The 24,330-nt window shown below is 50.7% G+C and overlaps 5 protein-coding genes across 9 annotated transcripts; 2 read left to right on the top strand and 3 right to left on the bottom strand.

Moving 5' to 3' along the window:
• The first annotated feature begins 1,601 nt into the window (after nucleotides 1-1,601).
• On the top strand, nucleotides 1,602-5,410 carry NCR3 (natural cytotoxicity triggering receptor 3). Of its 2 annotated transcripts, XM_053602850.1 has the most exons (4): nucleotides 1,602-2,020; nucleotides 4,404-4,748; nucleotides 4,875-4,982; nucleotides 5,121-5,410. In XM_053602850.1, the coding sequence occupies exons 1-4, from the start codon at nucleotides 1,978-1,980 to the stop codon at nucleotides 5,165-5,167; spliced, it is 543 nt and encodes a 180-aa protein (XP_053458825.1). In that variant the 5' UTR covers nucleotides 1,602-1,977; the 3' UTR covers nucleotides 5,168-5,410. The 2 variants fall into 2 exon arrangements, with proteins under 2 accessions (XP_053458825.1, XP_053458823.1); XM_053602848.1 differs by having other exon boundaries at nucleotides 4,404-4,982.
• Nucleotides 5,411-6,491: 1,081 nt separating this feature from the next.
• On the bottom strand, nucleotides 6,492-9,174 carry LST1 (leukocyte specific transcript 1). Its single transcript, XM_053602597.1, has 5 exons — nucleotides 9,069-9,174; nucleotides 8,035-8,149; nucleotides 7,534-7,629; nucleotides 7,239-7,261; nucleotides 6,492-6,728 (listed from the first exon to the last, which is right to left on the bottom strand). The coding sequence occupies exons 1-5, from the start codon at nucleotides 9,150-9,152 to the stop codon at nucleotides 6,585-6,587; spliced, it is 462 nt and encodes a 153-aa protein (XP_053458572.1). The 5' UTR covers nucleotides 9,153-9,174; the 3' UTR covers nucleotides 6,492-6,584.
• A 3,506-nt stretch (nucleotides 9,175-12,680) lies between these two features.
• LTB (lymphotoxin beta) lies at nucleotides 12,681-14,606 on the top strand. 3 transcript variants are annotated; one of them, XM_053603012.1, is made up of 4 exons: nucleotides 12,681-12,878; nucleotides 13,265-13,310; nucleotides 13,501-13,572; nucleotides 13,982-14,606. In XM_053603012.1, exons 1-4 carry the CDS (start codon nucleotides 12,681-12,683, stop codon nucleotides 14,434-14,436), a joined length of 771 nt encoding a protein of 256 aa, XP_053458987.1. In that variant the 3' UTR covers nucleotides 14,437-14,606. The 3 variants fall into 3 exon arrangements, with proteins under 3 accessions (XP_053458987.1, XP_053458988.1, XP_053458989.1); XM_053603013.1 differs by having other exon boundaries at nucleotides 12,689-12,878; nucleotides 13,979-14,606; XM_053603014.1 differs by lacking the exons at nucleotides 13,265-13,310; nucleotides 13,982-14,606 and having other exon boundaries at nucleotides 12,689-12,878.
• Nucleotides 14,607-16,549: 1,943 nt separating this feature from the next.
• On the bottom strand, nucleotides 16,550-19,311 carry TNF (tumor necrosis factor). The gene is made up of 4 exons (XM_053603016.1): nucleotides 18,961-19,311; nucleotides 18,293-18,344; nucleotides 18,070-18,117; nucleotides 16,550-17,763 (listed from the first exon to the last, which is right to left on the bottom strand). The coding sequence occupies exons 1-4, from the start codon at nucleotides 19,144-19,146 to the stop codon at nucleotides 17,342-17,344; spliced, it is 708 nt and encodes a 235-aa protein (XP_053458991.1). The 5' UTR covers nucleotides 19,147-19,311; the 3' UTR covers nucleotides 16,550-17,341.
• Nucleotides 19,312-20,670: 1,359 nt separating this feature from the next.
• Nucleotides 20,671-22,528, bottom strand: LTA (lymphotoxin alpha). 2 transcript variants are annotated; one of them, XM_053603018.1, is made up of 4 exons: nucleotides 22,494-22,528; nucleotides 21,987-22,096; nucleotides 21,796-21,901; nucleotides 20,671-21,563 (listed from the first exon to the last, which is right to left on the bottom strand). In XM_053603018.1, exons 2-4 carry the CDS (start codon nucleotides 22,083-22,085, stop codon nucleotides 21,151-21,153), a joined length of 618 nt encoding a protein of 205 aa, XP_053458993.1. In that variant the 5' UTR covers nucleotides 22,086-22,096; nucleotides 22,494-22,528; the 3' UTR covers nucleotides 20,671-21,150. The 2 variants fall into 2 exon arrangements, with proteins under 2 accessions (XP_053458993.1, XP_053458992.1); XM_053603017.1 differs by having other exon boundaries at nucleotides 22,357-22,513.
• Nucleotides 22,529-24,330: the final 1,802 nt, after the last annotated feature.

The following is a 24,330-nucleotide window of genomic DNA, read 5'->3' on the forward strand; positions in this document are numbered from 1 at the left end:
GAGTCTCAAGCTGTTGCCTTGGGTAGAGTGCTGTGGCATCACAGCTCACAGCAACCTCAAACTCGTGGGTTTAAGAGATTCTCTTGCATCAACCTCCCAAGTAGCTGGGACTACAGGTGCCCACCACAACATCTGGCTATTTTTGGTTGTACTTGTCATTGTTGCTTAGCAGACCTGGGCCAGGTTTGAACCTGCCACCCTAGGTGTATGTGGCTGGCGCCCTGCCGACTGAGCTATGGTGCCACCGAAAGACAAGATTTTTAAGGATAGTTTGGTGGGCAAAGTATTAAGCAATAGGTTTGGTAATTGGCTGAGTTCAAGGAACCATCTCTTCCTTGGTATAGTCTAGACCAGGCGTCCTCAAACTTTTAAAACAGGGGGCCAGTTCACTGTCCCTCAGACCGTGGGAGGGCCGGACTATAGTTTAAAAAAAAAAACTATGAATGAATTCCTATGCACACTGCACATATCTTATTTTGAAGTATAAAAACAAAACGGGAACAAATACAATCACACCGCCTCATGTGGCCCGCGGGTCTCAGTTTGAGGACCCCTGGTCTAGACTCTTGAAGATACGTCAAAAACTACCTTTAGGTTCTGAAGGGTGATGTTATCTACAGAGAAAGTTAAGAATCTTTGTGACCACCAGCTATGTGACTCCAGAATAGCAATTATAAAGAAACCAACAAGGGGGCAGTGGCTAATTATTGTCATTATTTTTAGCTGGGCCTGTGTCTTATTTTTAGCTAGGACCTTGCCACAGTTCTCAGATTGCACCTCTTTATTAATTGTAAGGGTAATTTCACAACCAGGTGTAGTAGCACGCCCTGTAGTCCCAGCTACTCAGGAGGCTGAGGCAGGAAGAACTCTAAAGCCCAGGAGTTGGAGGTTATAGTGAGCTATGATTAAGCCACTGCACTCCAACCTGAGTGACAAAGTGAGACCCTGTCTCTATAAAAATAAAAGACTTTAAAAAATTAACCCCCCCACAAAAACAAACAAAAAACACTATCAAAGTAAAACAGGATGATAGCTATGCAAATACAGCTTCCAGATACAGTCCACAGTAACCCTTTACCCCACCTCACATCAATCAGCTTCCTTCTTCTAATCCTCTCATAGAAATTCTAGAGCAGTCCTAGAGGGTCTGCTGCTAAGTTGGGGGTAAGGGATCAGACTCCAGGAAGGGAAAGGGTGGGATGGGCCTGGGTACTGGTGAGCAGTGGGGAGGGGAAGTAGGTTGGCTTCTGGGCCCAGAGGGCTCCTGGAGGCTTATTCTGGGTAAAGGACTGGTTTTCTTGAACCTCAGAAGGTTGGGGAACCACATCCTGGTCTCACCAGCCCATCCGCCTACCTCCCCTTGGGTTAGCAGCCATCTCAGACCCCACCCCCTCACACACTGAGGAAACTTGCCCACAAGCTGTTCCCCTTTGCCCCCCTCGAGACCCAGATGTCTACATTAGCAGCATCCTCTCTCCTCAGGGGGAATAAGCATTTGATGCTCGAGCTCCCTGGTGGTTGAGGTCCTTGACAAATGGTATATGAGTCCTCTTGTTTTTTTTTTTTTTTAGACAGAATCTCTGTCTCCCCAGACTAGAGTGCCAAGGCATCACCCTAACTCACAGCACCCTCAGACTCCTGGGCTCACGCTCTTCTCTGCTTCAGCCTCTCAAGTAGCTGGGACTACAGGTACTCACCACAATGCCCAGATAATTTTTCTATTTCTAGTAGAGATGGGGTCTCACTCTTGCTCAGGCTGTTTTTCAACTCCTGAGCTCATGTAATCTCCCGTCTTGGCCTCCCAGAGTGCTAGAATTGCAGGCATGACCACAGCATCAAGTCTTGTGTGAGTCCTCTGTGTCACAGGAAGCTCCACACCCCCATCTGGTGATCAAAGGCCTGACTGGTCACACGTAGTGGGTCATTCCAGTTCCACCCAGACCTCATGGCTCAAGTCTTCTTGGGACACCCTCTGACATGGACTGGACGCTGTTGTTTATCTTCATCATGGCCCATCCAGGTGACTGGGTGTGTGCGGAGGATCACCAGGGATGTGGGGCTGGGAGGAAGGAGATGGGGGAAGCTGGACTAGAGGCCCCAGGGAGCAGGCTCGGTGGGAACTGAACATTGAGGTTTATTATCTAGGGTCTAGATATATGATTAGGAGTTTGAGAGACCCAATTACGTCTAAGATAAATTTCTTAGTGAAACTGTTTTTAATGGACAAAGAGACCTTAGCTATGAGCCATTTCCATGAACTAAAACAGAAGTTCTTAAAGTGTGGATTCCTGGGAACCTGGGACAAATTTTCTGGCCCCACACCAGACCTACTGAATCAAAAACTCTTGAGGGTGGGCCCAGGAATTTGTCTTTTCATAAAAAGTAATATTTATTTTTTTCATTTTTTGAAATAAAGTCACTTACTCTGTGTCCCTGGCTAGAATGGCATCTTCATAACTCATTGCAATTTCAAACTCCTGAGTTTAAGCAATCCTCTTGTCTCAGTTTCCCAGGTAGCTGAGACTACAGGTACACACCAGTACACCTGGCTAGTTTTTCCTATTTTTAGTAGAGACAGTGTCTCCCTCTTGCTCAAATTGGTCTTGAACTCCTGAGTTTAAGCAATCCACCCACCTGGGCCCCCCAGAGTGCTAGGATTACAGGTGTGAGCCACCATACTTGGCCCCAGGAATTTGTCTTTTTTTTTTTGAGACAGAGTCTCAACAAAAATAATTATATGGTTGGGGGTAGAGTTGCCCTGGCTAGAGTGCCGTGGGGTCACAGCTGACAGCAACCTCAAACTTTGGGGCTTAAGCGATTCTCTTGCCTCAGCCTCCCAAGTAGCTGGGACTACAGACACCCACCATACGCCTGTTTTTTGGTTGTAGTTGTCATTGTTGTTTGGCAGGCCCAGGTTGGGTTTGAACCCGCCAGCCTATGTATGTGGCCGGCGCCCTAGCTGGCTCAGCGCCCCAGAAATTTGTCTTAACAAACAAGTTGGAGAACAACTGGAATAGAATGACTAGTGAATTTTCCTAGCTAGAGGATTTAATTAGAAATTTTAATATTTGGATGAGTTAAATAGGAATCTCAACCAATTACAGCCATGTCTTCACCTGGAGATTAATTAGTTCATGCTTGTTAACAAAAAAAGAGGAAGGATGGCTTACTATAGAAAGCCATTGGTACTAAAATTATGCCTGGAAAAACATAATTAGTTTTTTCTGTTTTTTTTTTTTTGAGACTGAGTCTTATTATGTTACCCTTGGTAGAGTGCCGTGGCATCACAGCTCACGGCAACCTCAAACTTTGGGCTCAAGCGATTCTCTTGCCTCAGCTTCCCGAGTAGTTGGGACTATAGGTACCTGCCACAATGCCTGGCTATGTTTTGGTTGTAGTTGTCATTGTTGTTTAGCAGGCCTGGGCCAGGCTCGAACCCGCCAGCCTCGGTGTATGTGGCTGGCACTCTACTCACTGAGCTACAGGCACTGAGCCAAAAACATAATTAGTAATATTATGTTTAGTTAACTAGGCTGCTATTCATTAGGAACTTTAACTTCACTATGACAGGTTAAATTTCAGGTAGACAAGTTACTAGTGAACATTTAGCTGGAGCAGTGGTTCTCAAACTGTGCGTGGAGACTCCTTTGTAACAATGAAAATACATCCTGCATATCCGATATTTATATTACGATTCATAACAGTAGCAAAATTACAGTTATGAAGTAGCAATGAAAATAATTTTATGGTTGGCGGTCACCACAATATTGGGAACTATATTAAAGGGTCACAGCATTAGGAGGCATTAGGAAAGTTGAGAACCACTGAGGAGGAGGATGGTAGAGGGTGAGGGTGAGAGTTGCTATAGGAAAGAATTTGATAAATGATTTAATAAGCAATGTTAAGAAATCAGATTGGGGCTGGGCTCGATGGCTCACACCTATCATCCTACACTCTGGGAGGCCGAGGTGGGAGGATTGCTTGAGATCAGGAATTTGAGACTAGCCTGAGCAAGAGTGAGACCCCGTCTCTACTAAAAAATAGAACAATTAACCAGGTGTGGTGTGCACCTGTAGTCTCAGCTACTTGGGAAGCTGAGACAAAAGGATTGCTTGAACTCAGGAGTTTGAAATTGCAATGAGTTATGATGTTGCCATTCTAGCCAGGGGGACAGAATGAGAATCTATCTCCAAAAGAAATAAATTAATAGATAAAAAGAAGGGGAAAAAAACAAAACTAGGTTGGGAAAGATGAAAGGATTTGATGATTCTCCCATGTGTTGGTCCCCATGCACCCGACACTTGGAGACAGCTGAGATGTCCTACACATATTCCAAACTGTCTTGTCTTTTTTCTTTGGAGTAACTAGGAAGCTGATTCTCTGGGTCTGTTCTCTGCCCACAGGATCCTCTGCTCTCTGGGTGTTCCAGCCGCCCGAAATTCGTACACAAGAAGGATCTCCTGCCTTCCTGCCCTGCTCCTTTAATGCTGGCCGAGGGAGACTGGCCATTGGCTTTGTCAAATGGTTCCAAGACAAGGTGGCTCCAGGGAAGGAGGTGAGCAATGGGACCCCAGAGTTCAGGGGCCGCCTGGCCCCCCTTCCCTCTTCCCGCTTTCTTTGTGACCACCAGGCTGAGCTGCAGATCTTGAACACCCGAAGCCGTGATGCTGGCATCTATGTGTGCAGGGTGGAGGTCCTGGGCCTGGGTGTCGGGACAGGGAATGGGACTCGGCTGGTGGTAGAGAAAGGTGAGGCTTTGGGAGTCAGGGATCCTCTCGGGAAGCCCTCTGCCTTACGCCCCTCCTGCGCCTGTGCACACTTCCTCCTCAAGGCCCCATTTACCAAGCCCCTTTCTCTTCTCTGCCCCCATCCAGGACATGCTCAGCTAGGGATTGGCACAGTCCTCCTCCTTCGGGCAGGACTCTATGCCTTCAGTTTTCTGTCTGTGGCCATGGGCAGTATCCTCTACTACCAGGGCAAATGTGAGTAAAGGAGCCGGGGCAATGGTGGATGAGATGGGAGGGACATAAGAGGGTTGAAGAAGGGGGGACTGGGACCAAGAAGAGAAGGAGACCTTTGGAGTGGTGGCACAGAGCGGCTCTCGTCCTCTCTCCCACCAGGCCACTGTCACATGGGAACACACTGCCACTCCTTGGACAGCCTCTGAAGAGTCATTCCAGACCCTAGTGATCCCAAACCCTCTTCAAAAGACCCCAATAAATCCCTCTCTGCCCCATCACTAACTCCTCCTTATGAGTCTCTTGGACTTTCTTTTCCGTTCTCCAGATGCCCCGTATTCCTCTCCCTGGATTCCCCCAGCTCTTAACTCCTTCCCCCAAGTCTGACTTGCAGTGCTCCAAGGAGGAAGCTTCCCAGCTCCTGTGCCTAGGACCATTCCCACTACTGTCCAGAAGCTCAGAATAGCCCCGTTCCCAAGGAGGCTGAGACCGATTCTCCTGAAAAATGAGGATTATCAGATCTGATTCTTCTTCTTCTTCCTTTTTTTTTTCTTAGACAGAGTTTCACTATGTCACCCTGGGTAGAGTGCTGTGGCATCACAGCTACCTCCAAACTCTTGGGCTTAAGCTACCTCAGTAGCTGGGACTAGAGGCACCCGCCACCACACCCAGCTATTTTTTGGTTGCAGTTGTCATGGTTTAGCAGGCCTGGGCGATGTTTGAACACATCTTTGGTGTATGTGGCTGGCGCCCTACTCACTGAGCTACGGGAGCCAAGCCAAGATCTGACCATTCTTCTTTTTTTTTTGTAGAGACAGAGTCTCACTGTACTGCCCTCAGTAGAGTACCATGGCGTTGCACGGCTCACAGCAACCTCTAACTCTTGGGCTTACGTGATTCTCCTGCCTCAGCCTCTCGAGTAGCTGGGACTACAGGCGCCCGCCACAACGCCCGGCTATTTTTTTGTTGCAGTTTGGCCGGGCTGGGTCTGAACCCGCCACCCTTGGCATATGGGGCCGGCGCCCTACTCACTGAGTCACAGGCGCCGCCCCTCTTCTTCTTTTTTTTTTTTTTTTAGAGACAGAGTCTCACTTTGTTGCCCTCAGTAGAGTGTTGTGGCATCACAGCTCACAGCAACCTCCAGCTCTTGGGCTTAGGAGATTCTCTTGTTTCAGCCTCCCGAGTAGCTGGGACTACAGGTGCCCACCACAATGCCCGGCTATTTTTTTGTTGTTGTTGCAGTTTAGCTGGGGCAAGTTTGAACCCACCACCCTTGGTATATGGGGCTGATGCCCTACTCACTGAGCCACAGGCGCTGCCAAGATTATTCTTACTTGTCTACTGCACTTTCCTGCCAGGCCCACAAATACTCTTTTCTGGCCCTGAGAGAAGCTCCAGTCCCTAAACACCCTTATTCATTCAATAAATCTCTACTTGACTCCAGAGTGGGTGGGACAGTGAGCCATGTATGTTTTGATGATGGTCATTGTGAATGGGGCTTGAGATGGACTGAGAGGACAGAGACACAGAAGGTGCAGTGGCCACAGTCTTTACTGGGTGAACAACAGGATGACCCTGACCGTCAGCCTGGGTCAAGGGAGGCATCTGGGGCACTCAGGTGGGTTTTTAATTGGCAATAGAGGCATAATCGCCACTGGGGTCCGTTTTGGTGCCTTCCTCTTGTCTGTCCTGGAGGTCAGGTCCCTTGCTGCTGCTCACTGGCAGCCTCTGCAGAGATGCATAATGGAGCTCTTGCTCTGGGAGCTGGGCCTGGCCAAGGCAGAAGGTGCTGATGGAAGGAGCCACCCTTGGGTCCTTCCCTGCAGTGTTCTTAGTGTTCTGGGTTCTGCAGCCGCCTCCTGTCTTTCTCACCTCCCTGCCTCTCTGAAGCCTCTTCCCCTTCCTCTCTCTCCTCTTTCTCTCTCTCCCTCTCTGCCTCTCCATCCCCCTCCCTCTCTCTCTATCTCCTTCTCCTTCCCTCTCTCTCTCTCTCTGTTGGCCTAAGAACTTGTCCCTTTCTCTCGTTGCCTTCTCTTTGTATCTCATTTTCTCCCCGTCTCTCACCCTTATTCTCTCTCTCCTACTTTTTCTCTTGGATTTTCTCTCTCTTATTTTCTCCGTGTCTCTCTTTCTTGCCCTTATTTTCTCTGCCTTTCTCATGCTCCTGCTTTCTCTCTCCTGTCCTTTGGCCCCTACCCTCCTCCTGGCTCTCAGCTGGCTTTTCCCCCACCACCCATTCAGGTTCTCTCTTTCCCTCCCCTTCCCTGTTCTCAGACTCACCCAGCTCCTCTCCAGCCTCTTCACTGGAAGAAAAGAAGCAGTTTAGCACAGCCCCATCTCCCAGTGCTCCTCCCTGGCTCCCACCCCCTTAGCAGGCGTTTGTTCCCTTGCTGACTTCCTCGGGCTTCCCATGGCCAGACGCCTGGCCTCTCTGATACTCGCACCTCTCCCACCCAACTCCCACCTTCTGCCTCATCCAGGGCCTGTCAGGACTGATGGCGAAGAGAGCAGGAAAGGGGATGGGTATGCTGAGGGGGCCTTGCTATGGGGTAAATGAGGGGGGAAGGGGGCTCACCTCTGCGATGGAGCCGACATAGGCAGGTGGACAGGATGACCACAGCAAACAGCAGGAGCCCTCCCAGCCCCAAGGCCCCAAAGAGGTAAATTTTTACTGTAGGGAAGAGGGCTGAGAATCAGAGGGCCCACTCTCTCTTCAGCCCAGCCCAGGCTCTGGGTTCGTTGGGGGTTTATCACATCCCCTCTCCAACAGTTTTAGAGACAGAAAACTATGCTCTCAGATTTTCTTCACCCACATAATGTTACCTCATCTCCTGCCAGAGGTGTGCTCCCTCCCAGCTACCCCGCCTCGCCTTGTGTCTGCAACTGCTCATCCCTCACAGGCTTCCCACCATGATCCCTGCTGTTTCTGGGCCTCCTGTGAAGTGCTTTTTCCTCCTGCACTGGCTGCCTGAGAAGCCCTGACCACCTAGTCATGAACTGCACACACCACCGCTCACCCATTACTCTCTGAGCACCCACGCCCTGCCTGTGCAGAAGTGAGGGGCCCTTTACTTACTCTTTTCATTAATATCAACCATTAGGTTTGCAGGAAGAACTGGCCTGGAGGTCGGGAATCGTATCTCTTTTGGGCTAAATGGCCTGGGGCTAGTCTCGTGCCTCACGTACTTTATCTGTAAAGTGAGGGGCCCTCTGTTATAATTCTCCTGGGCCAAGGAGACTTACCTATGTGCCAACCGTGAGCTGGGCACTTTACATTCGTCACCACTAATTCCCACAACAATGAAGGATATTTTAGTGCCCTTTGCCCACGTGAGGACCTGAGACTCAAGCCTGGACTTTACTAGGCCATCCATCCTACAAGGGTGGAGCTAGGGTTCAAGGCTCTGCCCAGCTCCAGAGCCCACCCCCTTCCCTCTGCCCTCGGCTGACCAGATGGTTTGGGGGTGCCTCCCCAGCACTTGGTAGTCTAAGTGCTGGTGAGGGGCTGATGGAAGGACCTGGGGACTGGGTGGATGTGGGTGCTGGGGGAAAAATAAGGAAGATGGTATCAGGGTGTCCACCAGCTGGGCTACTCCCTCAGCCCCAGACCACCATGGGAGCATGAAGCCCCACTTGGCTGCTTTGGAGAGCTGCTTCCCACAGGCAGATACTGCTGGGGCTAAAGTAGGGCATGAAGAAATGTCTGGGGCCCCATAACTTCCCCTTAGGCTCTTCCTGTCCTCCCTCCACTAGTTCCTGTTTGAGGGCAAAGTAGGGGCCACTGACTTCATCCCAGAGCCAGATACATTAACTACAGCCTAGAAACTGAGACCCTCTGGGTTTAAGAGGAATGCCAAGGGGTGGGGGAAACCCAGGTAGAAGAGAGCGCTGAAGTGGCCAGAGGGTTGAGGGATCAAAAGTGGATTGTTTTAAATTTCTTTGGGGAGTAGACTCTGTCCAAAATCCGGACAGAGGATTCCTCTAGGCCTGAGAATCTCAAACCCATACTTTTCCTCCCTGTCTTAGCCTCATCTCACTCTGGAGTGTAACTATCCTTCCTGCATGGTGTGCCCCCCACCCCTCTAGGGTCCCTGCCCACTCCCAGCTTACCCAGAGCCTGTGGTCTGCAGGGTGGACAGACTCCAGACTGGCCAGGGCTGCCTGACTGGAGAGAAGTGTTACCACCTCAGACATTCCTGCCCCTCCCCTAGCTTTAACTTCTCCCCGAGCGCCTCCCCATATCAGTAGGAGAGGAAGTTCGCTTGAGGGTTAGGGTTGTAACAGGTTTTCTTTCAGGTTCTTGGGGCTGTGACAGGGGCTGTCACCCCCCTCAGCATTAGCCATCCTCTTGATCCTACCAGTAGTCAGTGAATTTCCACCTCCAGGTGCCATCCTTGATTAATTTTTTTCCTATTACTCCTCACTCTGCATCTACTGAGAGCTCCTGATCTCGTATGTGTGTAGACACACTTTCCCTGGCTCCCATGTCAGACTGGGAGCTCTAGTGCATTGGGGGGACTTGTCTGGAGTTCTGCAGCTGTTTGCAGCAGGATGCTTGGCTGGTTGGTTAACAAGCAAGAGAGTCACTGGCAGCCAGACTAAATTTACATGAACATTGTGGATAGATCCACGATAGAAAGTTGTTGACAAGTTGGTATTGGGAAAGGAGGTGTGGGTCATTCAAGTAAACTTCCTACAGGCGGCAGCATTCTGGGTGTTGAGCACAGAACTAAGTAAAGGCAGTGGTCTGAAGCCCTGTGGACTAAGAACTGCCTCTAGTGGTACTTGATGGAGAGGAAAATGGGTGTCAGAGGATTGCACACCCACTCCTTGAAGAGAGTGAAAACCAGGGATCTCATATGGGGACATGGGTGAGCAGATCTGGTGCCTGAGTTGATATTCATTTACATTTCACTCTCCAAATTCAGGAACTTTTTGCTACTTCCTTTCAATCCCCTTGACCTCCATCCTCAATGTTCCTCATGCAGAATAAAAGAGGATTCTTTTTACTTTTTTTTATTAAAACATTCAAACATGGCTGGGTGCAGTGGCTCATGCCTTAATCCTAGTACACTGGGAGGCCAAGGTGGATAGATTGCTTGAATTCAGGAGTTCCAGACCAGACTGAACAAGAGCAAGACCCTGTCTGGATGTATTGGTGCATGCCTGTAGTACCAGCTACTTGGGAGGCTGAGGCACGAGGATTGCTTGAGCCCAACAGTTTGATGTTGTGCTTTGAGCTACGATAACAACACGCCACTCTACCCAGGGCAACAGAGTGAGCCTCTGCCTAAAAAAAAAAAAAAAAATGTTCGGCTCACTGCCTGTGGCTCAAGCGGCTAAGGTGCCAGTCACATACACCTGAGCTGGTGGGTTTGAATCCAGCCTAGGCCCGCCAAACAATGATGGCTGCAACCAAAAAATAGCTGGGCATTGTGGCGGGCGCCTGGGGTCCCAGCTACTTGGGAGGCGGAGGCAGGAGAATCACTTGAGCCCAGGAGTTGGAGGTTGCTATGAGCTGTGATGCTGTGATGTCACGGCACTCTACCCAGAGGAACAGCTGGGTAGAAAAAAGAAAGAAAAAAAAGTTCAAACATAGGGAGAAATTGAAAGAAAGAACTGTTCAGTGAACTATATCTCTACCATCTAGATCCTACAATTAACATTTCTTATTTCCTTTATTGCGAATCTATCAATCTATCTCATATTTAAATAGTTTTCCAAGTTGCAAATATCAGTACATTTCACATCCAAATCTTTCAAAAGCTTATTGACCAAAGTTCAGTATATGCTTCCCCATTTCTCTTTTGGCCAGAGGAAGGCAAAATTTACATACAGTAAAATGCACAAATCTAAAGTCAGTACCCAGTTTAAAATTGCCTTGTCACCAAGGCTCTGGAGTCAGACTGCCTGGGTTCAAATCCTGGTTCTGCCACTTGCTGTGTGATCTCCATAAATTTCTTAACCTTTCTGTACCTCAGTTTCCTCTTAGAGTTTTTGTCAGGATTAGAAGAATAACTAAAGCATGTAGATCAGTGGTACACACATGCTAAGTGCATTTTATATATCAACTATATTATTATCATCATTAGGAAACATACAGAGATGTCATCAAGAGAGGGAGATGATCAGGATCACCTCCAGCTTCCTTGGACCTGGTCTTCCTTCCGTCAACTCCTACTGTGCTGCCTATTTCTACCCATCATTTGGTCCTGGCTACTTTGTTTTGTTTACTCCTGCATTTGTGTGTCCTTTCATTCATTTATTTGTAAACATTTAATAAGCATTTATTGATATATGGGGCCTTGCAGACTGTGAAGCTCTTGAGGGTAGGGTGTGCCTCATCCTCCTGTCTTTACTCTTTTTATAACAAGGCAGGTGACACTCCATTTCCATCCTTCTGCAGGGATCCAGCGGTCAGTGTGAGGCTGAGATTTAATTTTTCCTTTTTCATCTAGCACAAGGGGCTAGAGGCGACCAAGGGAATGGGAAAAGATGGGGATCAGTTCTTCTCAGAGACCCAGCCACCTATCCCTTAAAACCCCAGTCCTTTCCTCCTTCTCCAGCTTTTTTTTTTTTTTTTTAGAGATAGAGTCTCATTATGTCACCCTTGGTAAAGTGCCGTGTGTCACAGCTCACAGCAGCCACAAACTCCTGGGCTTAAGTGATTCTCTTGCCTTAGCCTCCCAAGTAGCTGGGACTATAGGCACCTGCCACAATGCCCAGTTTTTATTTTATTTTTATTTTTTGTAGAGATAGAGTTTCACTTTATGGCTCTCGGTAGAGTTCTGTGGCCTCACACAGCTCACAGCAACCTCCAACTCATGGGCTTAAGCAATTCTCTTGCCTCAGCCTCCCAAGTAGCTGGGACTACAGGTGCCCGCCACAACGCCCGGCTATTTTTTGGTTGCAGTTTGGCCGGGGCCGGGTTTGAACCCGCCACCCTCGGTATATGGGTCCGGCGCTTTACCGACTGAGCCACAGGCGCCGCCCAATGCCCAGTTATTTTTTTTGTTGCACTTGTCATTGTTGTTTAGCTGGTCCAGGCTGGGTTCGAACCCACCAGCCTTGGTGCATGTGGCCGGTGCTGTAATTACTGTGATATGGGTGCTGAAGCCCTTCTCCTGCTTTTGACCTCGGAGATGTGGACCAGCTCTCCCTCTAGTACCTGTCTCTGGAGTGTATAAAAATGCAGACCATAGCCGGCTGTTGTGGCAGGTGCTTGTGGTCCCAGCTTCTCCGGAGGCTGAGGCAAGAGAATCGCCTAAGCTCAAGAGCTGGAGGTTGCTGTGAGCTGTGACGCGACAGCGCTCTACCAAGGGCGACAAAGTGAGACTCTGTTTCTAAAAAAAAAAAAAAGCAAAAATAAATAAATAAATAAATATAAAATAAAATAAAAATGCAGACCACTTTGGAAACCTGGAGATCTGTGCTCTCATTACAAGCTTTCTGCCTGGTTTTCTGCAAGCTCCCTTCCCTTCCTGGGTCTCCAGTTTTCCTCCTCCCTGCTGAGCCAGAAGATCTTTAAGGCCCCCTGCAGTTCTACACCTGACAGCCCATTTCTCTACCCCAACTCCTTCCCCAGTTCAGAGAACCCAGGCATTCTGCTGCCTCACCCCAGCTCTGGGTAAACAGGAAGCTGGGTGAGGGGAGCAGGGGTGTGCGGAAAGTCCCAGCCAGGTGTGTGAGTCTACAGGGACCGGGCAGTCCCACCCCAGAGGTATGAAAGCCCCCTGCCCTGGCCCTTGTTCAGTCTCAATGGGGACACTGTGTCTGGAGGGCAGGGGTGGGAGGCGCCAGGGGAGAGGCTCCCTCCTGCTGGCTGTGGCGGGAGCCACTTCCCTGGTGACTCTGTTGTTGGCAGTTCCTATCACTGTCCTGGCCGTGCTGGCTTTAGTGCCCCAGGATCAGGGAGGTCTGGTGAGTGGCTGCCACAGGCCCTGGTGAAGGCTTGTATCTTGCCAATTGCTCACCTCCCTCTGGCTTTACTTCTGTTCTTTTGCCTCATCTGGCTCAGGGGTCCCTGGTGGGAATGTTTTGTCTCTTTGCTGACTCTTTTTCCATGTTCCTATGAGGTTGTGTCTTGCTGTCTCCAAGCCCCTTCTGTCTCCTCTCTTCTTCCTAAGACACACCTGTCTCTACACTCAAAGATGTGTGCCTTGTTTGCTTTCCCTTCTAGGGAGATGTGTTTTGGGTATGATGCCAGTGAGAGAAACCCCCGGCCTGAAGCTTGGGTCCACTTTGGGAGGGATGGTCCTAATATTAGCTGAATCTGAACTCTGGTTATTGTCACCTCACCCCGACAGGTAACAGAAACCACTGACCTCGGGGCACAAGCCCAGCAAGGGCAGGGTAAGAGTAGACCATCTCCTTTCCCCTGCTCCATCCCCTTAGGACTCCCAGCTCCCTCCGTGTCCCCAGATATCCTCTTCCTTTAGGAATCCAGGCTTCCCATCCCTGGGTCTTCACACCTGGTCCTCTCAGGGGAGCATTCACAGGTGGCCAGCTTGCGCTGCTCAATCATGAACTCTGCCCCTTCCAGGATTTCGGGAGCTGCAGGAGGGGGAGCCAGAAACAGATCTCAGCCCCAGGCGGCCGGCTGCCCACCTCATAGGTAAGGATCTCACAGACCTGAGTAAGTGTTCCCATAATCCAGAAGTGCCAGCGGGGCTCTCCCAGAGTCGCTAGGCTCAGTTATTCCACTGCTAGGCTTCCCACTGCTTCACCCCCTATCTCTCACCCCGAAGTGCCCATCCTTTCGCTCGTCTTCCCATCGAGCTGTTTCTTCCCTCCTGGGCAGGCTAAACCCAGCCTGGATGTCCCCACCACAGCGCTCTGCAACCATATCCAGGTGCCCTCGGCCCCTAACTAATACTCATCAGAGGGAGCGCGATCACCCCTTCCCCCTGCCCGGCTCGGTTCCTGCAGGGGGCTAAAAGCCGCCGCCCTCCCAGAGGTCCAGAGCCTGAATGGCTCCTTTGGGATTGGATTCCCTAAAAGCCCACCGGGCCCTTTCTCAGCAGGCGCTTGGATGAAGGGGCAAGGGCTAGGCTGGGAGGCGACGAAAGAAGAGGCGTTTCTGAGGAGCGGGACGCAGTTCTCGGACGCCGAGGGGCTTGCGCTCCCGCAGGACGGCCTCTATTACCTCTACTGTCACGTCGGCTACCGGGGCCGGGCGCCCCCTGCCGGCGGGGACGCCCAGGGCCGCTCGGTCACGCTGCGCAGCTCGCTGCACCGGGTCGGGGGCGCCTACGGGCCGGGCGCCCCCGAGCTGCTGCTGGAGGGCGCCGAGACCGTGACCCCGGTTTTGGACCCCGCCGGGAGGCAAGGGTACGGGCCCCTTTGGTACACCAGCGTGGGATTCGGCGGCCTAGTGCGGCTCCGGAGGGGCGAGCGGGTGTATGTCAACATCAGTCGGCCGGATATGGTGGACTACGGGAGAGGGAAGACTTTCTTTGGGGCCGTGATGGTGGGGTGAAGGCCGCCCGCCTCTCTGGGAAGACGATTGCACGATGCGAGTGTGAGAATATTGGGGGCCAGACACCAGGACCCCATGGCAGTGAGGAAAATGTAGGAGACTGGAAACTGATTTTAAGCCTGATGAAAATAAAGAATGTAAAGCTTAAGTGCTGCCAATACAGACGCTGAGACAGTTGCTAACGTGTCTTAATTCAGGGTGGGTGCAAAGAAGTAGATTAAATATTCTCTGTATTTTTCTGGTTGCTGGGAAAAAAGCACAACACTAACTATGGCCTTTGTTCCCAAGAATGACAGTCTGTTTGTCCCTCCACCCTCCAACTCCCACCGCGGAACCGCCAGGCCCCAGCATGATTAGTCCAACTGAAGAGAATAGAAGGAAGGGGATCTTCTCAAACCCTGAAACATCACCAGGCATCCTGATTCTTAGGCCACATGGTCCCCACCAGACTCTTAATTGCATTTTTTCCCTCTTGGGTCCTGCCCAACAATGAGAGGGGTCATTACAGGGGAAGGCAAACTCCTCTCAGAAAGGCCCAGCCACAGGGTAAACCGCTAATAGGACTAAGAATGATGAGGAATGAAGCACAGAGGGGCCCAGTGTTTCTCCCTGCTGGAGCTCGCGGGCTCTGAAGGGAGGAGGCTGAAGCAGAAAGTAGGGGAGGAGATTGTAGTGACTGAAGATACCAGGGAGGTCTGGGGAGGAGGAAAAACTGATAACACAGAGACCTCTCCAGGGCAGAATGGAAAATCCTCACCCTTTGTTCACACTTTAGGCCTCTCTTTTCCAAAGTGAGCATGTGTGAGTGTGGGCCCCTGGGGTGAATAACCCTCTCCACCCCATGACTGACCTTAAGCCCCAGGCTGGAGAAGGCCCAGAGGGACTTAAGGCCCTATCTAGGTCACTCTAGTAGGTCACCCCACCCCCACAGCATACCACACAGTTTTCCCCTACCTGACACCCCAGGATTGGAAGGGAAGTCTAATTTCTGAGCTCAGTGGGGATTACCACTCTCTTGGGCTCCATTTTCTTTTCTTTTTTTCTTTCTTTTTTTTTGAGACAGAGTCTCACTTTGTCATCCTGGGGTTGAGTGCTGTGGTGTCACAGCTCACAGCTCCTCAAACTTTTGGGCTCAAGCGATTCTCTTGCCTCAGCCTCTGGAGTAGCTGGGATTACAGGTGCCTGCCACAACATCCAGCTATTTTTAGAGACAGGGTCTAGCTCTGGCTCAGGCTGGCCTTGAACCTGTGAGCTCAGGCAGTCCATCCGCATGGGCCTCCCAGAGTGCTAGGATTACAGGCCTGAGCCACCATGCCCGCCCCCTTGGGCTCCATTTCTTACTCCATACTTGCTTTTGTGTACAGAAGAGCCTTTCTTTGGGCAGGGGTCTTTTCTCTTTCCAGTTCACCTGCTTCACAACGCCCCCCCACCCCCCCCCATTCTCCATAAAGACCAGTGAGACCAAGCTGGCATATGGGTCTCTCACACACATCTTATTCCTTATGCTTTGTCTTCAGGCTCTTCAGTTTCACCCACTGAGTGAATGGATGGGGACAGAGCAGCTGAGGGTGTATAAAACAAGTAAGCCAGAATTTACTGAGTGCCACATGAGGTGCCAGGTGCACTGACAGAAGTTCTCAGTGCCACATGTGCAACGGGTCTTCTCCTCTCCAATTGGTAGATGAGAGTTAAGTGACTGGTTCAGGCTGCACAGTTAGGACAGGGTGATTTGGAGCCTAGACATTTGAATCTCTGGAAGTCCCTTGGCTGTGATTCAGGTGCCTGAGAATGTGGCTCCTCCCCGGCTCACTCCTGCTGCAATAGCCAGCCGGAAATCTCACCTGAGCTTCAGGACTTTCCCGGCAGGGATTGGAATTCCCAGAGTTGGAAATTCCCATACCCTGAGGGACAGATAATTAGGCCCCATTTTCCTAGACGAGGAGGTATATTCCTCTGGGCTTTGCTTATGTAGGATCTCCTGGCCCCTAGGAGTCTAAGGAAAGGGACTTGAGTCTTAGGCATCTTAAGCCCTTTGAAGAGAGGGTTCAGGGAACTGCTTCCCACCCCTAAGGAGAGGCAGATGCAGAATTTATTCCAGAAAAGAGAGACCATATTTCTTTTCTAAGCAAACTTTTATTTCTCGCCACTGACCAGTAGGACGATTACAGACATGACTCCCCTGGGGAGTAGAGGCTCAATGATGTAGTGACAGTTGGTCACCAAATCAGCAGTATTTAGATAACTTGATCAGATAAACATGTTTTTAAAACATAAGCAACAGGAGGCACGGAGGCCAGGAGGTCAGGTGAGAACAACCTAGAGTTCAGCTCCGTTTTCACAGAAAACATTTCTGAACCAAGGCAGCTCCTGCTTGGGTCTCCTAGGATACTCTGATCTCCCAAATAAATACATTCATCAGTAAATAAATAAATAATAAATAAATAATAAATAATCACACGTGCAAATATAAATAGAGGGAGCTGGTCCCAAGTGGAGGGCTGGACTCTCTGTCTCAGAGAGGAGTCTGGAAATATCTGAAGAGAGAAAGGCTTGAGGTCCACTCATGCCAAGTTCTGGGTGAGGTCTTCTCGAGAGATGCTCAAAAGTGTTCTGGCCAGAATAAAAGGCTCCCTGGTTTCCAAATTTCAGATGTCTAAGGTTGGGGTCAAATTCTTAGGCTTCTAGTGAGTTCTGGAAGCCCTAGTTTGAATTCTTGGTGGTGGCCTGGCCAGTGCTTCATTGTCCAGGTCACACATCCCTGCATCCTAGATTTCTAAGCTTGAAGTCAGACCCTGAGCCCTTAATTACCTTTCTATGCCAGAAGAGGATGAGGGACTCTGAAGGAGCAGATAATAAAGAGATTGGATGGGGTGAGGGGTCAGGGACGGATGGACATCTGTCTCCCTCACAGCGCAATAATCCCAAAGTAGACCTGCCCAGACTCGGCGAAGTCGAGATAGTCAGGTTGATTGATCTCAGCACTGAGTCGATCACCCTTCTCCAGCTGGAAGACCCCTCCCAGGTATATGGGCTCATACCAGGGCTTGGCCTCAGCCTCCTCCAGGGTCTCCCTCTGGCAGGGGCTCTTGATGGCAGAGAGGAGGTTGACCTTGTCCTGGTAGGAGACAGCAAAGCGGCGGATGGTGTGTGTGAGGAGCACATGGGTGGAAGGGCAGCCTTGGCCCTTAAAGAGGACCTGGGAGTAGATGAGGTACAGCCCGTCTGATGGAACCACCAGCTGGTTGTCTGTCAGTTTCACGCCATTGGCCAGGAGGGCATTGGCACGCTGGCTTAGCCACTGCAGCTGCCCTTCAGCTTGGGGGTTTGCTGGAGGGGGGAGAGGTAGAGGGAGAGATGAGTCAGTGTGGCCCCATCAGTTCACTCTCCACATCCTGGCCCTTGAGTTCTGCCCCCCCTCACATCCGGTTTCTGCCCCCTCTGTCTGTCTTCCCACATCCCATCTGGCTGTGAGGGTCTGAGTATCACTCATAAGGCCTGTGCTGTTCCTTTACCCTCCCCCTGAGCTTAGTGAGTCCTTCTCACACTGTCTCCAAGGTCTGTCTACCCTTGCCCTGAGTTCAGCACCCAAATCTTGTCCTTCCAAGTCCCAAGACACATCCACAGAGCTCTTACCTACAACATGGGCTACAGGCTTGTCACTTGGGGTTCGGGAGGATGATCCTGAAGAGAAAAGGGGAAAGAAAAAGCTAAGACTCTCAAATTTCCTAGAAAATATCCCTGTAATTTGACTTACATTCCTCCTTCCCCCAAATCAGAACTCTAAATTTCCCTCATTGCTTCCATCCCAGTACTAAACTCTTTCCCCAACCCAAACCCAGAATCAGGAGATACTTACTGAGTGTCTGGGCCAGAGGATTGGCATTGATTAGATGGAAGACACTGGGGAGCTATTGATAAGAAGGAGAAGAATTGGTGTTAGAGAAGGTCACTCCCAAAGGAGGAATAGCTGGCTCTTACTTGGCTCGCATTCCTGCCCCGAAGTGTCTGTTTTTCTCTCTCCATTCAGCCATTTGTTCATCCATCCATGCATTCAACAGCTCTTTCATTAAATGCCTGGCATGTGCCAGACATCTTATCTTCATCTTTCCTTGTCTCTCTTTCCCTCATCTCTCTCCTTATCTCATGTCTCCCACATCTCCTTCTGCATCACCATCTTCATTCATATTACTTACGTATCTCCCATCTCTCTGCTCATACCCACATCACTCTCCCGGTCTCTCTCTCTTATATATAGTTGTATCTGTGTATGTACATATATACATATCTGCCACTTCATTCATTCACTCATAAAAATTTAATTTAGTGAGCACCTCCCACGTGCCAGACATCCCATTTCTCCATCTTTCTCTCTCCACATTACTTTCTCCCTCTCCATCATTCTCTGTTTTTCCTCCCATCCCTTCCCATCAGCACACCCCTTTCACCCACCCCTTCTCTCTAGTTCTTTTTCTCCTCCACTTCTCTCTGCACAGAAGAGTAGATGAAGGCTGTTGAAGCACTCACCTCTTCCCTCTGGGGGCCGATCACCCCGAAGTGCAGGAGGCAGAAGAGCATGGTAGCTCCTGCCACGAGCAGGAAGGAGAACAAGCTGAGGCACAAGCAGCGCCTGGAGCCCTGGGGCCCCCCTGCCTTCTTGGGAAGCTCCTCTTCGGCCAGCTCCACGTCCCGGATCATGCTCTCGGTGCTCATGGTGTCCTTTTCCGAGGGAGATGGTGCAGCCCTGGGCAGTGCGTGTGGGAGGGCGAGAGTGTGCGGGCTGTGTCTCTGGGGATGTGGCTTCTGAGGGTTATTTTCAGGGAGGGTCTGGAGTTGCTTCTCTCCCTCCTGCCTGGGCCCCTGATGTCTCGCTGAGGAGCTTCTGCTGGCGGGGTGTGCAGACAGCTGCCTTTATATGCTACAAGAGGAGGGCGGGGTAGGGTGATGGGGAAAACTTCCTTGGTGGAGAAACCCATGAGCTCATCTGAGGAAGCGGTAGTGGGTCCTACACCTTCTGTTTCAGTTTCTTCTCCATCGCGGGGGCAGGGATTTGGAAAGTTGGGGACACCCAGGCATCAAGGATACTCCCCACCCTCCCCACTCGGATTCTGAGGCAAGCTTCCTGGGCCAGTTACCCACGTGTGGGTAGGACCCTGGAAGCTGGGCCCCGTTCCCGCTCCCCCTGCCCCCTGTCGTCTCCATTTCTTTTGGGGGCCTGATCTGTGGTCTGTGTTCCTCTGATTTCCAGACAGGACTCACATGGGGCTAGAACTAGAAACGGAAGGGACCTCAGAAAGTGAGTCCTTGAAGCAGAGAAAATGAAGTGTGAGGAGTGTGGGCTGTGGGTGGAAGCTGTGCTGGGTCCAGCCTGTGTCTGAGTCTCTGTACGGACAAGGAGCGGGGGGCGGGAGGGCGTGGACAGGGCAGCCTGCACTGGGGGCATGCCCAGGGCCTCTGGAAGAGCCAGCCAGGGGTAGCAGAGACAAGCTTGGGACAGCCCCAGGGGAGAAATCAGGCCTGGGAATGCACAGACCCCACTGGGGTAGGCCTTCTCCTTTCACTCTGACGTGGAACTCACACTCTGCTTTCAGTCTTGCTTTCCAGGGAACTCTGAGGTCCCTGATGTTTTGTCAAATCCTTACCCCTCAGAGCCCCGGTGTGTGGCCATGTCTCCTCAAATGCACCCTGAATTCCAATCTCCTAGTCCTGGAGGCCCTTTTACTCCTCAGAGCCCTCTTCATGGCCATGTCTTCCATATGGGAGGGTCCTTATACTCCACTCCCATAGTCCTCGAGGACTATCCCCAAACCCTTTGCTGTGGTCACTTCTCTCCAGAGGGTTCCCATAAACTCCATTGTTCAGAGTCTCTACATATGGCCATATTCCCCAGGGGACTGACCCCCATCCCTCTAGACCCTAGACCCCCACTTTTCCTTTGTCTTTCAGCTTATCCTTCAGATCCCTTCAGTAGTCTGGCCATCCCCCCCCCCCCCACCGGAGTCTCAGAGCTCCTTGCCCCTTCCTTGTTCTTCTGACCACAGCTCTTGTCTTCCAGTCCTTAGAGAGACTGGGAAATTTTCTCCTCCCGGACAGACAGACATAAGCAGACAGCATTTGAGAGAAAAAAGGTTTATTTGGCTTCATCGAGGGTGCGAATGTCTCCACGTGGGTGTCTGGTCGTGCAGCTGGCTCTCAGAGCCTTTCGCTGCCTTCTAGAGCCCGTGGTCCCTCACATCCACCTTTTCCTTCTCCAGTCAGCCTTGTGCCGATGCCCTCTCACTCTTCATCTCGCAGGCCTGTTTCTTTCTCTCTTCAAATGTCTATTATTCCCCTTTCTCCATTCTCCATAAATAAATAATTTAATTTCCCCCTTCATAAATAGTCCCCCCAACCCTCCCTCCACGTGCCTGCTCCTCCTCCCGTCCAGGTCTAGGCCCCACCTCACTGGTAGGACAAATAGCTCTGGGCTGGGAATTTCTAGGCAGTCTTGAAATCTTCAGTTGAACATCCAGGGTGGGGTGGGTCAGGGAGGTTGGTTCCCTGGGGTGCCCAGAATTCTTTCTTTGAAAGCTCCAGGTGACTTGAATGGGGAAGACTTGAGACTGTTGAAATGATCAAAAGAGAGGTGGTGGTGACCCCTGAAACAGTCAGAATGGAGGCAAAATGGGGAGAAGGCCTTGAAACCAATTATTTTTTCTTTCTGAATTTTCCCAAATTCTATAGAGCAAAGGCTCCAAAGAATACACTACTGGGGCTGAGGAGTAGATGGGAGACGCCCTCTGTGTGAGTGGACAGCTGGTCTCCCTGGGTGAGCAGGAATGCAGCCCCATGGTACATAGAGTGCAGCCAAGGTCCCTGGGGCCCTGGGCACACGGTCTTCTGGGAGCTGAGGAGAGGCACCTGGAAGGGATACTGGGAGGAGAAGAGCTGGATCTCGTGGGCCAGGTAGAAAGAGGTGGGGGTGGCTTCAGGGGGGCAGGCTTTTCCAGAGAAGACCACCTGGGAGTAGACGAAGTAGATCCCACTGGCAGGGACCAGGAGGGAATTGTTGCTCAAAGAGAAGCCATGCTGGAGGAAGGCGTAATCTGTGTTCGCTTTCCAGTGTAGTGAGTCTTGCTTGCTGGGGTCTCCTAGGAAGAGCCATAGAGGGTGAGGGTGGGGTCAAAGGTCTGGGTCAAATGTCTCAATCTCTGAGGAAACAGGCACTGGCTGCCTGAGTTCCTGGGGGATGGTTATGGGAGAGGTAAGAGTGGGCTATCTCTGTTTGGGGTTGGGGAGAAGTGGGTGCATGCTTGGGTCCCTACACTGGGGGTAGGAGGAGAGCTGTGGGTTACATGTCTGGGAGGTCAGGTGGATGTTTACCAATGAGGTGAGCAGCAGGTTTGAGAGTGCTGTGGGTGAAATGCTTCTGGGGCTGCTGCTGGGCAGTCTGGGCAGCTGAAGGTATGAGGCCAACACCAGGGAGCCCCTAGGATAGAAGAGAGTTGTGGGGAGCTCTAGAGCTCAAGGTTTGGCTGGGCCACCCAGGCACCCCCATTCTCCTGCTGCCTCACCTGGGTCCCAGGCAACAGGGCCAGCAGCAGCCCCAGAAGGAGGAGGTGGAGGGGGGTGCCATGCACCCTTGGGAGGTAGAGATGTCCAGGTGGTGTCATGGGGAGAGGACCTGCAGGGAGAGAGGCAGTGAGTGGGGCGGGGCATGCTGTAGAAGTCAGACCTCCTGCCGTGGAGACAGCCACCGGGAGAGATGGGGCGACATAGAAGAGGACACGAAGCAGACAGGGAAACCCCGAGGTGAGCAGAGGGACACAGACAGAGAGACAGGAGGGGAACAGAGAGGGACTGTGGCAGAAACAGAGAATATGTGAGAAAGAGACTGATAGATGGAGAGCCAGAGGCAGGGGGACATATCAAAACCAAACCCACCAAGGCGCAGGCCCAGGCAGGCCAGGGATCCAGGCAGCAGGCACAGAAAAGGCCGGCACCCAGGCAGAGGGCAGGACACCTCAGTTTAGGAGTCTGAACCAGGAGCAGCCCAAGGAGATGGGGCAGGAGAATCTCACCTGCTGTGTGGGGCCTCTGGGCCCGGACGTTTGGGTCCCTTTATAGAGGAAGCGGCAGTGGCAGCGTGGCAGGCAGCGGGCGGGTTCTAGGTCGGGGCTGGGGCCTGGGGAAGCCCCCAGGGCTTAGAAGATGGTGCTGTTTCAGCCGAAGGCAGGAAAGGCTGAGGCCTAGGAGAGAACCACAGGCTCGGGGGTCAGGCGACTGAGTTCTGGGAAAGGGAGTGGGGTCAGAGGAACCATGGGCTGGGAGGGCCAGGGAGTAGGGGTCAGGCTTAGGTGTTCCAGAGAAGAGACAGTCAATTCGGAGAGGAAGAGGCTGAGTGAGTGGATGGGTGTGGGCTGGAGGTCTGGTTCCCTGAAGAGCAATCATATAACCCCTCTGTGTCTGCACCTTTGACTGATTACAGGCTTCTCCCTCTGCCCATTTCCTTCTCTTGTACCCCTGTCCTTGTCCCAAATTTGGCAGATTTCATATCAAGAAGTTCCTTTATACATCTCCTTGCCTGAACATCCTGGTGTATGCACGTTTTCCTGGTGAAAAAACTATATATATACACATACACACACATATATACATACATATATATATACATATACACACACATATTTTCTATAGTGGAAGGTTTTGAATTCCACACAGAAGGGATTATATACACATACATATATATATGTAAACTATATATATGTATATACGTATATGTACATATATGTGTGTGTGTGTGTATATATATATATTTTTTTTTTTTTTGAGATGGGGGTGTCATTATATCACCCAGGATGGTCTGGCACTTGGGCTCAAGCAATCCTCCTGCTTCAGCCTTCCAGGTAGCTGGGATTATAGATGAGTGCCACCCCACCTGGCTTGATGAAAATATTAATGGAGCCCCATTCCACTCTTGAAGTGTCCTTATTTGGAAGATAAATTTTTTGGTCCTCTTACCCAGAGATGATGCCATGTACTCATGTTTAATGAGGCTTCATCCCACTTCCAAAGGATGCTGTCTACCTCATTCTGACCTAAAGTGCCTCTCACAGATTTATTTATTTTTATTTTCATTTCTTTTTGAGACAGAATCTCATTCTGTGGCCTGGGCTAGCGTGCCATGGTGTCAGCCTAGCTCACAGCAACCTCAAACTCCTGGGTTCAAGTGTTCCTTTTGCCTCAGCCTCCTGAGTAGCTGGGACTACAGTCATCTGGCACCATGCTCAGTAGTAGCAATGGGGTCTGGATTTTGCTCAGGCTTGTGTTGAACTTCTGAGCTCAAGGGATCCTCCTGCCTGGGCCTCCCAAAGTGCTAAGATTACAGGTGTGAGCCACGGTGCCCAGCCCCCCACAGATTTTATATAGGCAGTACCCACATTCTCAACAAGATAAATTCTGTACATTTGTTCTTAAGTTGAATCTGTATGTAAGTTTTGAAATGGTACATTTACCTATTACCTGTTATAGTCTCTGTTTGTAAGTGTGAGTTGTATGTCATTTGGATGTTTGTAATTTGCAGACTGCCTGGAACCCCAAATAAGCATACACTCTAGGATCAATGTAGCAGACAACTTCTCAGTTTTCTATAGTGGAAGGTTTAGAATTCCACACAGAAGGGGCTTAAGGTTGGTGACCCACGGTGGGGTGGGGACAAGTAAGGGACTTATCTAGAAGCTGCATTTGCAGAGCCAATCTACTGATTTAAAATTGTTTAGAACTTAAATGTGTAATCCTAGTACTTTAGAAGGCCAAGGTGTGGGGATTGCTTGAAGCCAGGAGTTTGAGACTAGTTTAGGCATCATAGTAAAACCCCATCTCTACAAAAAATGGAAAAATTAGCTGGGCATGGTGGGA

Source organism: Nycticebus coucang, chromosome 9 (genome assembly GCF_027406575.1).
Source record: "Nycticebus coucang isolate mNycCou1 chromosome 9, mNycCou1.pri, whole genome shotgun sequence".
NCBI lineage: Eukaryota > Metazoa > Chordata > Mammalia > Primates > Lorisidae > Nycticebus > Nycticebus coucang.

Excerpts from the sequence above, each read along its gene's own strand:
- LTA (XM_053603018.1), bottom strand. The coding sequence starts at position 22,085 with ATGACACCACCTGGACATCTCTACCTCCCAAGGGTGCATGGCACCCCC. Across the intron at positions 21,902-21,986 it reads CCCTGTTGCCTGGGACCCAG|GGGCTCCCTGGTGTTGGCCT; the intron begins GTGAGGCAGCAG and ends CTTCTATCCTAG. Across the intron at positions 21,564-21,795 it reads ACCTGCTGCTCACCTCATTG|GAGACCCCAGCAAGCAAGAC; the intron begins GTAAACATCCAC and ends GGCTCTTCCTAG.
- LST1 (XM_053602597.1), bottom strand. The coding sequence starts at position 9,152 with ATGTCTGAGGTGGTAACACTTCTCTCCAGTCAGGCAGCCCTGGCCAGT. Across the intron at positions 7,630-8,034 it reads GGTTGATATTAATGAAAAGA|TAAAAATTTACCTCTTTGGG; the intron begins GTAAGTAAAGGG and ends TCTTCCCTACAG. Across the intron at positions 7,262-7,533 it reads ATGTCGGCTCCATCGCAGAG|TGAAGAGGCTGGAGAGGAGC; the intron begins GTGAGCCCCCTT and ends CTTTTCTTCCAG.
- LTB (XM_053603012.1), top strand. The coding sequence starts at position 12,681 with ATGAAAGCCCCCTGCCCTGGCCCTTGTTCAGTCTCAATGGGGACACTG. Across the intron at positions 12,879-13,264 it reads CCCAGGATCAGGGAGGTCTG|GTAACAGAAACCACTGACCT; the intron begins GTGAGTGGCTGC and ends TCACCCCGACAG. Across the intron at positions 13,311-13,500 it reads ACAAGCCCAGCAAGGGCAGG|GATTTCGGGAGCTGCAGGAG; the intron begins GTAAGAGTAGAC and ends TGCCCCTTCCAG.
- NCR3 (XM_053602848.1), top strand. The coding sequence starts at position 1,978 with ATGGACTGGACGCTGTTGTTTATCTTCATCATGGCCCATCCAG. Across the intron at positions 2,021-4,403 it reads CTTCATCATGGCCCATCCAG|GATCCTCTGCTCTCTGGGTG; the intron begins GTGACTGGGTGT and ends CTCTGCCCACAG. Across the intron at positions 4,983-5,120 it reads CCTCTACTACCAGGGCAAAT|GCCACTGTCACATGGGAACA; the intron begins GTGAGTAAAGGA and ends CTCTCCCACCAG.
- TNF (XM_053603016.1), bottom strand. The coding sequence starts at position 19,146 with ATGAGCACCGAGAGCATGATCCGGGACGTGGAGCTGGCCGAAGAGGAG. Across the intron at positions 18,118-18,292 it reads TCCTCTGGCCCAGACACTCA|GATCATCCTCCCGAACCCCA; the intron begins GTAAGTATCTCC and ends TTTTCTCTTCAG. Across the intron at positions 17,764-18,069 it reads GCCTGTAGCCCATGTTGTAG|CAAACCCCCAAGCTGAAGGG; the intron begins GTAAGAGCTCTG and ends TCCCCCCTCCAG.